Here is a 14,675-nt window from a genome sequence, read left to right as displayed (position 1 = left end):
CAGGGGTCCTCAAACTACGGCCCGCGGGCCACATGCAAATACAAATATTGTATTTGTTCCCGTTTTGTTTTTTTTACTTCAAAATAAGATATGTGCAGTGTGCACAGGAATTTGTTCATAGTTTTTTTTTTAACTATAGTCCAGCCCTCCAACGGTCTGAGGGACAGTGAACTGGCCCCCTATTTAAAAAGTTTGAGGACCCTTGCCCTAGAGCATGCCTGGAAATCACCAAGTCCTCTGGGAGGCAGTCCTCTGTGTAGAACACACAAAGGCTCCCTGTAACTCGTCTTATCCTAAGACACAATTTCCTTATGGTCTGCTAGCACGTCTCTGGGTATGTCATCAGTTTGCTTTACAATCCTCTAGTGAGGTTTTGGAAGGTGGTGTTGGATGTCATCAAGAAGACATGACCGCTAGTTGACCAAAAAGCTGGACCTGTGCCATTGGAGGCTCCCCACCTCCTCCCTTTTCCAGAATGTGTATTCCTCTTGCCTTCCCTGTTCCCAGCAGCTGCCCCAAGATACCTACAGCCTTGAGAGAATAAGATATCATTGAAACCCTGTGGATGGTATACATAACAATCTCAGTTAGGGCCTCTGTATAAATTTCTAAGATTTGGCAGACAGGTGTATAGATGTACTCAGCCCTTGTAAGTTCCCTTGCTTTTATACTTGCCACCTTCAAATCTGGGGTGGCCTGCCTTTCTTTGGTCTCTCCCTGCCCTCCATATATGGGGCCAGTTTCAGATTAGGGGGGCAGATGTTAACTAGACTTACTGTGGTGATCATTTCACATTATATACAAATATCAAATCATGTTATACATCTAAAACTAATATAAAGTTACATGTCAATATATCTTAATTTAAAAAAATCGTGGGCCTGGAGACCTCAAGGGAGCCTTTAAATGTTAAGTAAAAAAATTGATCCTTAAAACCTTAATATATCTTGTCTACATTTTAATTATTAACACTTTAAATATAAAAATCACAGATTATAAACTGTACAAAGTAATATTCTCCTGAACACATTTATATAGCTGATTACTAAAAACAAGTTATATCCATATATATACAGAATATTTTCTTTTCAGATTTTGTTTTAATTCTAAAATTATTTTAAAACTAATTTGGATAAAAATCACATTCTATACAACAGGGAATTGTAATTACATGCAAAAACATTTCAAGAATCTAAATTATTATCCTTTAAATATTTGCATAAAAAGTGACAAAATTCTTACCAGATAACTTTTAAAACAGGAAGTAACAGGTAGAATATTGCGTAACTTTAAACTTTTTTAGATCATCAATATCTTTCAGCCTCTAATGAAAGGTTAGAATTTTTCCCCAGAAAAATGCACATGCTGAAGCCTGTCTAGGTACCGTGAGTATTCATTCTACATGTATTAGTTGAATGCCTACTGTCTCCCAGGGGTCCAGAATAGAGGCATAAGCTATTTTTCCTCCTGGAGCTTACAACATAGAAATGAAGACAAAATATTTAAAAATACGTAAGACAATGACAGGTTGTAATATATGCTATAATGGATTTTGGTTTTGAGAACTTCTAATTTAGGACAAGGGGTAAACCTCAAATCTGAAGAGTAATCTATAATTATAAAAGTGTAATATGCTAATTAGACCGGACAGCCAAACGACCTTCCAGATGTCCTTCTGGATGAAGCCATGGTGGGGGTGGGGGCCGAGGCAAAGGCGGTTAGGGGCAATCAGGCAGGCGGGGGGGCAGCTAGGGGCGATCAGGCAGGCAGGCAGAACGGTTAGGGGCGATCAGGCAAGCAGGCAGAGCAGTTAGGGGCAATCAGGCAGGCAGGGGAATCAAACCAGCCACCTTTTGGTGTACAGAGGAGGGTATACGGGATGAGGCTCCAACCCAACCAACCAATGGAGCCACACAGGCCACGGCTGTTCCATTACTCTTTCTCAAACTGTTATCTCTTCCCTTTCTCAAAATAGCTCCTCAGCAGACAACAAGGGCTCTCTTCAGAAAAATGAATTCAACTATAAAGCTGAATTTTAAAAATTGGACCTATTGATGTCCAGATTAAGTAGTTTTGTTTTTAAATCTAAACATTCTTTGTTAAAAAGAATGAAATTGCTTTGGCAATAAAAAAAATACCTTTGCTGTATAAAATTGTGATTATATTTAAAATAAAAACATTTTAGTATTTATATATTCATCTTTATCAAATGTCTTAGAAAATTTGCCTTTAAATTATATTCAGATCATTAAATTAATTTTTACGCAGTCTTTGAAAGATACGTTATTAAAAATTACTTGTAAAGAAAACTAGTAAGTAATTTTATAAGTCTGTAGTAGCATTGCTTTATATTAGATCTTATAATGAGTTTATGGAAGACCTAGTTTTTGCAATTCACACATAATGACATTTTTAAATGACAAATGAAATATCCATGAGTTGTGGTGGGTGGATAAAAAAAAAGAAAAGACTATCCATATGTTTATTCTGCTTGAAAAAGTAGTTGTACTTAGTATTATGATTAATTCCTGAATTAATGAATTAACAGTCAACTAACTATAATACTGTTAGCCACAGATTTTACTGAAACATGTTTTATACATGAGTTTTTCAAAGAAATATTATGAAACTTTTTATTAAAAGTACAATGTCAAAATGATCATAAATGGAGCCCAAAGTCAACTTCAACCTTAAAGAATTACTTCAAAGTCTTCTATTACTGAAAACAACATGCTGATTTTGAATAAAATGCTTCAGAGGGAAAGCCTACTGGAATTGAAAACTCTAAACATATTTTATAAATCTCTACCAGATAATACCGAGACAAATGCATAGAAGGCAAACAAAACAAAACAGCCTGCAACCTGAATTTGGCTTTTATTTTTAAATATATTTAGCATGGAACTATCATAGAACAGAAAATAATAAAACAAAAAGAAATGGAATATTTTCAAATACCTTTAAAGCTAGATATAAAAATTAATAAGATAGCATGGACCCAAATTATAGGAAATAGTCCCTAAAATTTGATTCATTAAACACATTTTGAAAGAAAAGTTCTTTGAATATTTTCCAACATACCAATATGTTCCCAAGTGCATTGGTTGCCTATTAATAGATAAAGGTCCCAAATTTGGTTGCTTTATTTAAAATGATCAGATTCAGTATTGGTAAAAATTACCATGTCTCTAAATTCTCAATCAGAATTATAAAAATATGAGCTTTAATAGTTATGCTGCCCAAAATAGAAACATCTTAAAGGATACTTCTGGATAATCAGACAGATATTGCACTAAAGTAATTCCATACCTGATGCTCATTTATGGAAAGTTAACTCTCTTCTTTATGAAAAACTTACTACAAATAAATGTAATGTTAACCTAATTATAATTACACTTCAAAAATATAAAGGCACAGACAGAATAAAGAATAGTTTAATACTATACCAAATTTTCCTCTGAAAATTTGAAAAAAAAAAAGGATCTAAATACTGATACTTTTTGATTTTATAATTTACCTTAAGTAACTAATAAGTCAGTATTAAAAGGTAACCGCTACACCCAATCCTTTCCAAATAATTTAGAAAAATGGTTTGTTTATATCTGAAGCTTGTGCATTGTCCCATCTATAAATTTCAATTACTTTTCCATTAACTGGAAACATCTACCTGTAGTATAAACAATCAAGACAATGTACAAAAAAATATATCTTATTCCTATAACTTACAGTGCACAGAAAAATACTTACAAAAATGGAAATATTTGTCCATTTAGTTTCCCAATAAATTAGTGAGAAGGTTTAGCCCATTCCACATTTCTTTCTAAACAAAGGCTAAAGAATTGAGGGTGTTTTACTTCTAGCCCTGTTAGCTTAACATATTTTAAAAATATTTGCCTGATTACATGTAAGTTAAGATTAAGTTAGCATCTTATTTTTATATCACAGTATACATGGCATTTCTTATACGGCAAACAGAAAGGCACAATTAGCAAGCAATAAAATTCAGTACCTGAATTATTAAACTGATGTTCAGAACAATTGTAAATAAAGTACATTCAAGACAGTACAGAACTGGGGGGGAAAAAGGAATCCAAAAACTAATTTTTCTGAAAATTTGGTCCAATAAAATGCCTCCCATATTTAACATCATGGGTAACATGATGGCAGTGTAAAATGAGGCATAAATTAATATGTGGTAGCATATGAATTCTGGTCTAGTAATTATGCATTAATTAGGAAATGGCTCCCATAGTAAGTAAACATTAAATATATCTGTAATAAGAACATGCCTGTATTAAGTCCAAATACACAGGCACAACTGTTTGCATATTTATTATTGACTTTATAATACACCCCCCAGTTTAAAAATGTAGCTATTTTTACATATAACATATATTAGATACATAATTGTATATTATGTACCTTAATATATATTATATCTTGAATCCATAACAGCACAAAACTCTCCAAATATTACATGAACAGTCTAAATGAATACTAATCATTTTTTCAGTGTTGAAATAGCTCAGCTCACCTAAACAATATCTGGATGTGCAATGGTAAAATGCACGAACTCATGAATTTACTTAATTATTTAAGTTAAATTCCTGCAAAAGCCTAACTCTGATTTGGCTTTTAACTAGAATATATTTTTAGAGATCAGTAACTGATACCCTTCTTTCTTATCGTAAACAATATTTCTCCATCAAGAGATACCAATAAAGGAAAATATGTAAGGAGCCAAAAATGCGATAGTGAAACCAACCATTCCATAGGTGATGTACCGATAAGGGAGTTCAACTTCCATGTGCTGTCTCGCTTTTCGAACATCATCACATGGTATATTGAAGATTTTACAGGCTAAAGGAATGGTGAGCTTTTTCATTATTATTCTGACTAGTAGTACAAATACCATCCCTACAAGGATACGCAACATGGCTTTTCCAAGGAGAGTCACAGTAATGGGGGGCCTAACTAAAGGTAACCTATCCAGAGGAGGATCTAACATTAGACCCATGTTATAGGTAACATGAGAGCCACATGCAATTCCAGCACCACTTCCTAGAATTTCGGCTGTGTCTCCTCGGGATGTACTCCAGGTGTCAAGAGTGAAGGAAAAGATCCCCAAGGCTAAGTGAAGCCCAATGATGATTAATGGAGCATATTTGTGAGTTTGGTTGAAGTTGTCGATCAGGTCCACAAATGGATAGAAGATAGCTAAGATTAAAATGGTATATAGGAATCCAGCAATAATATCCTGGGAAAAGAGAAAAGTAGAGTTGTTTAGTATAATACTAAATTTGGCATTAAAAAGATATATATTTTTCATATCTCAAATGTTCATAAATACACATTTTAAAAAAGATGTCACTTTGTCAAAGTAAACTTTACTAACTGCATATAATGGGTACTAAAAACTTTTAATAATAATAAAAAAGACATATTAAAAGAATTATGTTTTCATAGTTCTACCCTTTCATAAATTAATTTACAATGTAAGTTAAAAGTACATATAGCCAGGCCAGCGAGGCTCAGTTGACCTATGAACCAGAAAGTCATGGTTTGATTCCTGGTCAGGGCACATGCCTGGGTGTGGGCTCCATCCCCAGTGTAGGGTATGCAAAAGGCATAATTCTCTCTCATCACTGATGTTTCTTTCTATCTCTGTCCAGCTCCCTCTCCCTCTCTGAAATCAATAATAATATATATTTTTAAAGTATCCTATCTAATAAAAGACAAAAAGGGTAATTAACCATACCTCTGCTACGCTTCCCATTGGCTAATCAGGGCGATATGCAAACTAACTGCCAACCAAGATGGCGGCCGGCAGCCACGCAGCTGAAGCGAACATGAGGCTTGCTTGCTCCAGTGATGGAGGAAGCCAAGGTTCCCCGCCTGCGGCGGCCCGGCTCTGAGCCCGAAAGCAACAATGTTTCAATTATAGAAGCTAAACAAACCCCAGATACTGCTTTCAGCCGGCTGTGGCCTCAGAGCTGGGAGTGCCAGTGACAGCAACAATGTTTCAATTATAGAAGCTAAACAAACCCCAGATACTGCTTTCAGCCGGCTGTGGCCTCAGAGCTGGGAGTGCCAGTGACAGCAACAATGTTTCAATTATAGAAGCTAAACAAACCCCAGATACTGCTTTCAGCCGGCTGTGGCCTCAGAGCTGGGAGTGCCAGTGACAGCAACAATGTTTCAATTATAGAAGCTAAACAAACCCCAGATACTGCTTTCAGCCGGCTGTGGCCTCAGAGCTGGGAGTGCCAGTGACAGCAACAATGTTTCAATTATAGAAGCTAAACAAACCCCAGATACTGCTTTCAGCCGGCTGTGGCCTCAGAGCTGGGAGTGCCAGTGACAGCAACAATGTTTCAATTATAGAAGCTAAACAAACCCCAGATACTGCTTTCAGCCGGCTGTGGCCTCAGAGCTGGGAGTGCCAGTGACAGCAACAATGTTTCAATTATAGAAGCTAAACAAACCCCAGATACTGCTTTCAGCCGGCTGTGGCCTCAGAGCTGGGAGTGCCAGTGACAGCAACAATGTTTCAATTATAGAAGCTAAACAAACCCCAGATACTGCTTTCAGCCGGCTGTGGCCTCAGAGAGGGGGCACAGGCCGGGCTGAGGGACCCCCCCCCCAGTGCACAAATTTTTGTGCACTGGGCCTCTATATTTATAAATTTAAGTAAACACATATATACTACACAGAAATTCATACTCAAATCCTTCACAATTTATATTAATTATGTAGTTTTGATTTCTAGAAGAATATACCTATTTTTCAAAGATACCATTTTCATTTTCATGCATTTAAATAAAAAAATCCAGTGTGATTCAAATAGTGAGCAAAGGAAAGAGGGATGTGGTATGAGGTCAAAGAGATAAGCAGAGGCCAAATCATGTAGTGCACTGCAGACTAGGTAAGAAGTTTAATTTTTATTTTAAAAGTGATAGGGAGCCATTGAAAGATTCCAAAGTAGGAGTGCAGCAATTAACTGCTGTGCAGAGAATGAATCATAGAGGAAAAGTATGGAATGGACAGAAGACCACTGGAGACACTGGTGGAAGGCTACTGCAGTGGTTCACTCTAGATATGGCTCATATCTACATGAAGAGAAGTACACAGATGGGTTTAGGAAACTATTTTAACATTAGAGCTGACAACTTCAACTTGGTGATAGATTGAATGTGGGAGAGAAGCAAAAGAGGAAGGGCTGAAAGACGACTCCTAGTTTTAGGTATGAACAATCCGAGTAAGTGAAAGAGGAAATAAAGCTACTATTAAAAGAACTTTTGTTTCTGAATCATCCTTGACATGAACAAAACTATTTTGGAATTTCTTCCTTAAATTTCTAGGAATTTCTAGAATTTACTCTCTATCACTGAAAATTTTATCAAGAGTTACTTATGTTGCCCTAGCTGGTTTGGCTCAGTGGATAGAGCATCAGCCTATGGACCAAAGGGTCTCGGGTTTGATTCTGGTCAAGGGCACATGCCCAGTTGAGGGCTCAATTCCTAGTAGGGGGTGTGCAGGAGGCAGCCAAACAACGATTCTCTTTCATCATTGATGGCTCTCTCTCTCCCTCTCCCTTCCTCTCTGAAATCAATAAAAACATATTTTTTAAAAAAGGAGTTGCTTATGTTCACTGCCTCTACTTCCTCACTTCCTATTTTTTCTAAACTCATCACTACACTGAAACCACTCTTTTCAACTAGTTTTCAGACTAGTTGCTTAATGTTTTTGTGTTATAATTTTTATTATGTAATATTTGGTACATAGAAAAAGATATGTGGAGAGTACATGAACTTATATATAATTAATATCTATGAAATCACTGCCCCAAAAAAGAACTATATTACCAGTATTTTGAAATACTGGTATGCTATCTCTCAATTTTATCACTGCATCTTCCCCAGAGACCATTATAAATCAGTGTTTTGGCTGAATAAACATTTTTTAAAACTGGTTTAAAACTGTTCTTCAAACAAAATGTAATCTGGTTTTGCTTCTTTCTGAGCTTTATAGAAATGTTATCATATAGTATGCAGTGTCCTTTGATTTGCTTTTTACTCTACACATTATTAAGATTCATTCACTGTATGTAGTTGTAGGTCATCAAGGGCACATGCTCGGGTTGTGGGCTCGATCCCCAGTAGGGGGCGTGCAGGAGGTAGCCAATTAATGATTCTCTCATCATTGATGTTTCTATCTCTATCTCCCTCTCCCATCATCTCTGAAATCAATAAAAAAAAAATATTAAAAAAAAATGCTTGTTTGCCTTTTACATTGAAGACATCAATATATCCAAAATTCCTGCCATTGTCCTCACTGTATGGTAGCAGTTCAATAAAAAATTTGGAATGGTGGGTTGGCAGTGAACAGTATAATACTTGGAGCCAATGTTCTAAAATAGTGGTTCTCAACCTTCCTAATGCCGCGACCCTTTAATACAGTTCCTCATGTTGTGGTGACCCCCTACCATAAAATTATTTTCGTTGCTACTTCAAAACTGTAATTTTGCTACTGTTATGAGTCGTCATGTAAATATCTGATATGCAGGATGTATTTTCATTGTTACAAATTGAACATAATTAAAGCATAGTGATTCATCACAAAAACAATATGTAATTATATATGTGTTTTCCGATGGTCTTAGGCGACCCCTGTGAAAGGGTCGTTCGACCCCCAAAAGGGTTGCGACCCACAAGTTGAGAACCGCTGTTCTAAAAGATACTCAATTCCACCCCTGACCAGTTTGGCTCAGTAGATAGAGCGTCGGCCTGCAGACTGAAGGGTCCCGGGTTCAATTCCGGCCAAGGGCATGTACCTTGGTTGCAGGCACATCCCTAATCAATAAAATATATTTTAAAAAATAAAAAATAAAAGATACTCAATTCCAAATCAGAATACTATGGAATATAAGAACAACTACAGAAAATACAGATAATTATTAAACAGACTAAGTATTGAATATTCAACTATCATGTTTTTAGGAAATAGATTCTATTTTGTTTACCACCACATACCAAGTAGCTTAGCATATTGTAGAAACTCAAGTATTTGTTGAGTGGATGAATGAATGAATGAATGAATGCTTTATAGGAATTTATTTTATCTATTTTAACAAAATCTACTAAATTACTTATAAATGACTATATTGTTTTTCAACAATTACTACATTATATACATTAGAAAAATGTTTCTAAATAAAACAAGTTCTCACTGATATTTTCCTATTCTACAGTATGAGGTGAGATTTAAATTTTTTATTTATGTATAAGTGACTCCTTTTATAGTCGGTCCAGGAAAGATAAAATCAATTAACAAAATGTTTTTGAAAGTATCAACTAAGGCAGTAAATACCACTGGTGTATTCAAAGTTCTGTTCTTAGAAGGACATAAAAAGCATTTCATATCTAGTTTCTACTCATCATTAAGCTTCAATGTCAGATCCTATAATGAATTTATAGACTCTATTTCCTCTGATTTTGGGATTACCTTTCCCATGTACATTTTAGACAAACTATTACATATCCTTTGAGATTCTGCCCAGACATATATCTCCTCCATAAACTTCCTCCTCCTACCCCATAACAGAAACTACTTTCTCCTCTCTGCCTCTTAAGCATCTTATACATACCTTTACAGCAGTTACCACATTGTTTTCCATTTCTTTCTTTTTAAAAAATATTTTGACTTCAAAGCGGAAGGGAGAGGGAGAGAGAGAGAGAAACATCAATGATGACAGAGAATCACTGATTGGCCGCCTCCTGAACTTCCCCCACTGGGGATCAAGCCTGCAACCCAAGCATGTGCCCTGACTGGGAATTGAACGGTGACCTCCTGGTTCCTAGGTCGACAATCAAACACTAAGCCACGCTGGCCAGGTGTTCTCCATTTCTTTGCTTGTTTACTTCTCCCAGAAAACCAAAGACTCACAACTCTTGCCTGCCCATTAAAATCACTCAGAGAACTTAAAAATATTGGTGCCTGCGCCAGTCCTCAGGGATTCTGATTTAACTGACTTGAAGTGGGAGTGAAGCATCAGTATTTTTTTTAAAGCTTCCTAGGGGTTCTATTGTGTAATTTTCAGTTGAAAATTACTGCATTACCTACTTATATTACACATTAGTATTCAGACTGTGATATCTCAAAGGCAAAGACTTTCTCTTATTATACATATACTAGAGGCCCGGTGCACGAAATTCAGAAGAGCCTGAGAGAGCCCGAGGGTGGGGTTGTCCCTCAGCCCGGCCTGCACCCTCTCCAATCTGGGACATCCCTCTCATAATCCGGGACTGCTGGATCCTAACCATTCACCTGCCTGCCTGCCTGATTGCCTCTAACTGCTTCTGCCTGCCAGCCTGATTGCCCCCTAACCGCTCCCCTGCCGGCCTGATTGACGCCTAACCGCTCCCCTGCTGGCCTGATCGCCCCCAACTGCCCTCCCCTGCTGGCCTGATCTGGTTTTTTTTTTTTTTTTTGGCAACTTCACGACTTTTATTTGTGGTGCCTGTGCTATGTCTGAAAAATGCCTTCTCCCCCTGCCTGGGACAGCGTTGGGGAGGGGGCAGCAAAAAATAGAAGACATCCCTCCCTATTGTACACAGACCCTAAATACAGGCCCACCTGGCCCAGGCGGGTGGGATGCTTGACACATTCTCGGGTCCCTGCTCAGGGCCTGGAGGGGTGACTGGTGGCAGCACACGTGAGAGGGGGCCTCCGGGTGACCACTCTGGTCCTGGCTACTGGTCCTGGCACTTCCTGGTCCTTGGTTCCTTCCTGGTCCTGCCTGCAGCCCTGGTCCCCCTACCTGGCTCAGCCTCCCCTCTCTATCCTATCCTCAGATGGCCCCCTTGGCTCCTGGGGGCTCTGTCCTCCCCTCCCAGCCTGGAGGTCCCAAGGAGAGGTTATGGCTTCTCAGAGACTCCCTGGCAGCCCTGTCACTCGTGTTCACACAGGGGGAGGGGTGCATGTGGCAGAAGCATCTGTATAAATGCGGGTGCAGGGGCAAGTCCTCCGGGGTCATTTGGACAGTTGGCTGATGACACGGATTAGGGCTGTGTTCTCGTCCTTGAGGCACTGATTGTCAGCCTGGAGGTTGGACAGGCCCTTCAGCTCCTCTTTCAGCTCAGCAGCCTTGTGCTCCAGGGCGCACACTCAAATCTCTCCAGCTCCAGAAGGGCCGGCCTCTCTGCAAAGCACTCCTGCCTCTGCACGGCTCACTCCAGCTCTACCTTGAGCTGCGCCAGCCAGCAGCGTGGTCTTGGTCAGGGCCTCACGAAGTCTCTCGTTCTCAATGCGCAGCTCTGCATAGAGCTCCCTGAGCCTCCCTCGGGCTCTTCCGATTCGGGCTGGGGTTCTGGGTTGAGGGCCCGCTGCCTCCAGGGGGAAGGGCTGGATTCTGGGCTGATGTCCACTGGCTTCACCTCCTCCCCCCTCCACAGGCCCTCTCCTCTCCTTGCCAACTCTGCAGTGCTCCCTGGAGGCCTGTGGTCCCTGTCCCTGCCCGTCAGGTGCCTACTCTCTCGGCAGGGCCATCAGAATTCTCAACCCCAGGGACTCGGGGCTGCCAGGAAGGGCCCAGGCTCTGTGCAGCCCACTCTTGATCGCGATGGGAGGTTGGCTGGCCCCATCGGGTGGTGCACTGGAGGCAGGTGGGAGCCACCGGCACCCGCAAGAGGCGGAGGGAGCCCCTGCTGCCCACAAGAGCCGGGGGGGGGGGGGGGGGGATCGAGAGGTCAGCAGTTCAGCCCGCACACCAGTCAATGCCACCTCATGGCGACAGGTTGTTTTGGTCATCACGGCCCCTGGCTTTTTATATGGATGTCCAGTGTCTACCACACAGTAAGCAGGCAATAAATACTTGGTGAGCTAAATTAAGACAGTTAAAGTAATTATTTAGAGTCATCACATTTTGCCTGACAAGAACTCTGTAAGAGAAATAGATGAAACATAATTTCTTGAAATTAGGCTAAGGACATTTTCAGGGAATAATAATTCTTTGTGTACTAAAAACGTTTATTATAATATTTTATATTTAATTCTTACAACCACCCTGATATAGCTTTCCTGGGACAATCACATATTACTTTGTTGCCCCAAAAATAAACATTAAAAGTACTTTTCTTCCCTTCCAAAAGTGTCCAAATTTGATGAAAACGTATGGTTCCTGTAAATAACTAGTTTTTAAAGAAAGAAAAATAGACTAAGGCCACATAGCTAGTTGTTTAATCTTCTAGATTGAAAGTGCTCAATATGTTTGTTTAAAAAAAAGAATAATCTCAGTATTAGGAATTAAATATTGAGAGTAAGAGAAACTAAAATTTCAACATTCTTTAAAACATGAAGTCTTCCATAAAAACTCATTGATACAAACTAAAAGAATTACTTAAGAATTCTGGTTAACTAAATTTTTTATTGCAATCACTCAAAGATTTTGCAAATAACCCTACCTCTGACCATACTTTAGAATATGCAGATTTCAAATCATATGACTGTCAAACTCTATTCCTCATATTTCAGGCCCCCAATTGCCAAACCATTTTACTTTATGAGACTATGTTCCTTTGCTATCTTACCCTTCCTTCCCTACTTGAAATTAAAGGCACATGTCTCAGGGAACCACCACAAGATTTTCACTACTAGGACGGAAGCTGTTGCTTATTTTTTATTTAAACTTCATGACTGATTCAAAATTTTAAGTTATATGCTAATGTGGAAATGTTCTGAGCTTTATAATTCTCATACAGAATTAGATGTTTTAAGTAAGTGATGATTGTATATCTCCATGAATATTAAACTTAGATTGCTACAAGACAAATTGCTACAAATCTGCTTTCTTTCAAATATATTTTTATTGATTTTGGAGAGGAAGAGAGAGATAGAAACATCAATGTTGAGAGAGAACCACTGATCGGCTGCCTCCTGCTCGCCTGCTACTGGGGATCAAGCCCGCAACCCTGGCATGTGCCCTTGATTGGAATCGAATCTGGGACCTTTCAGTCCACAGGCCGGCGCTCTATCCACTGAGCCAAACCGGCTAGGGCTGCTTCCTTCTCTGTTTATTTATTAATTGTTCATGATATTACACTGGATAGTAAGGGCATGCTGAAATTCCATGCAACAAAACCAGAAGTAATGCATGATTGAGTTCAGGACATAAACACGGTAGTTATCATTGGGATATTTAATGTATGACATTAAAATGTATAACTAAGTGCTCTTAAGTATTACATCACAAAGTACGCAATAAAGAAAATTAATGTTAGCCCTAGCCGGTTTGGCTCAGTGGATAGAGCGTCGGCCTGCAGACTGAGGGGTCCCAGGTTTGATTCCAGTCAGGGGCATGTACCTTGGTTGCGGGCACATCCCCAGTGGGGAGTGTGCAGGAGGCAGCTGATCGATGTTTCTCTCTCATCGATGTTTCTAACTCTCTATCCCTCTCCCTTCCTCTCTGTAAAAAGTCAGTGGGGTAAATTAAAAAAAAAAAATTAATGTTAAATGTAACATAAAGAACTCAAGCAGCAAATTTTCCAAGAAGAAACTTAGTGAATAATTTAGATATTAATTATAATTTTTATGGCCTGAAAGTTAAGTTATATGCTAATGTGGAAGTGTCTTCGATGTCTCTCTCTCTCTCTCTCTTTCTCTCTCCTTCTCCCCCCCCTCCTTCCCTTCCACTTTCAAAAAAATCAATGGAAAAAATAACCTCAAGTGAGGATTAACAAAAACAAAAACCCAAAAACAACCAACCAAATTAAAAAAACCCAAATAGTTATTATCCAGGAACTACTACTATTAAAACTCTCCACTATAAAAACCCTTAGTGTTTACTGTTTTAGATCTTTCTCTATAACAAAAGTAATTTGACAAGTACTCAGTTTAGTAACGTGAAAATGGCTTGTGTTTTAAGAAATTAAATTTGAGAGCTAGGTTTGGTAACAAATAAAGAAAAAATGGGGATAAAGAAAATCAATTTAGGGAAGTAGGTGGATATTAAAAATAAACGAAGCTGTTGTTCTTTGTGTTGTAACAGTAACAAAGCATATAGGAAATACTGAATGAAGTTTTCATTATAAATTATTTAGAACACATCTGAACTCTCCTCTTAATGTTAATGAAGATATCAGCTTAGGTAATATGGTACCTAAGCACCTATGAGCAACCTCTAGGGCACACTCTGCCTATAATTCCATACTAATTTCACAATAAACAATGAAGATACAAACTATGATTAAGAAAATAGTTCAGCCCTAGCCGGTTTGGCTCAGTGGACAGAGCGTCAGCCTGTGGACTGAAGGGTCCTGGGTTCGATTCCAGTTAAGGGCACATACCTCCTCATGCAGGAGGCAACCAATCGATGTGTTTCTCTCAAATCGATATTTCTCTGTCTTTCCCTCTCTCTTCCACTCTCTTTAAAAAATCAATGAAAAAATATCCTCAGGTGAGGATTAAAAAAAAGAAAATAGTTCAAAATGCAGGTAATTACCAAAACATTAAAATATAAAGGGTGTCCCAAAATTCACGCAAGAAGTAATTTTGATAGAAAACACTGGTTTATAATTAAAAATTGTAAATTTTTAATTGATTCATAAAGTATACAGTATAGGGTTATGTATGGAGTAGCATATCGAGTAAATGGCCTCCACGGCTTTGCTGGCACATAC

The 14,675-nt window shown here is 38.6% G+C and overlaps 2 protein-coding genes across 3 annotated transcripts in view; both read right to left on the bottom strand.

Annotated features, from left to right (window-relative positions):
- WDR89 (WD repeat domain 89) overlaps positions 1–14,675 on the bottom strand; it is a 93,489-nt gene that overhangs the window by 55,183 nt on the left and 23,631 nt on the right. The window lies entirely within an intron of this gene.
- Positions 2,461–14,675, bottom strand: part of SGPP1 (sphingosine-1-phosphate phosphatase 1) — a gene marked incomplete at its 5' end in the record, with an annotated part of 36,107 nt that continues 23,892 nt past the window's right edge. Inside the window, one exon of the mRNA XM_005874066.2 lies at positions 2,461–5,257. Within this exon, the coding sequence (XP_005874128.1) occupies positions 4,706–5,257 (552 nt within the window). The remainder of the gene's footprint in view (positions 5,258–14,675) is intronic.

This window comes from Myotis brandtii, unplaced genomic scaffold (assembly GCF_000412655.1).
Source record: "Myotis brandtii unplaced genomic scaffold, ASM41265v1 scaffold423, whole genome shotgun sequence".
Lineage (NCBI taxonomy): Eukaryota > Metazoa > Chordata > Mammalia > Chiroptera > Vespertilionidae > Myotis > Myotis brandtii.
This window is presented reverse-complemented; position numbering and strand designations above follow the sequence as displayed.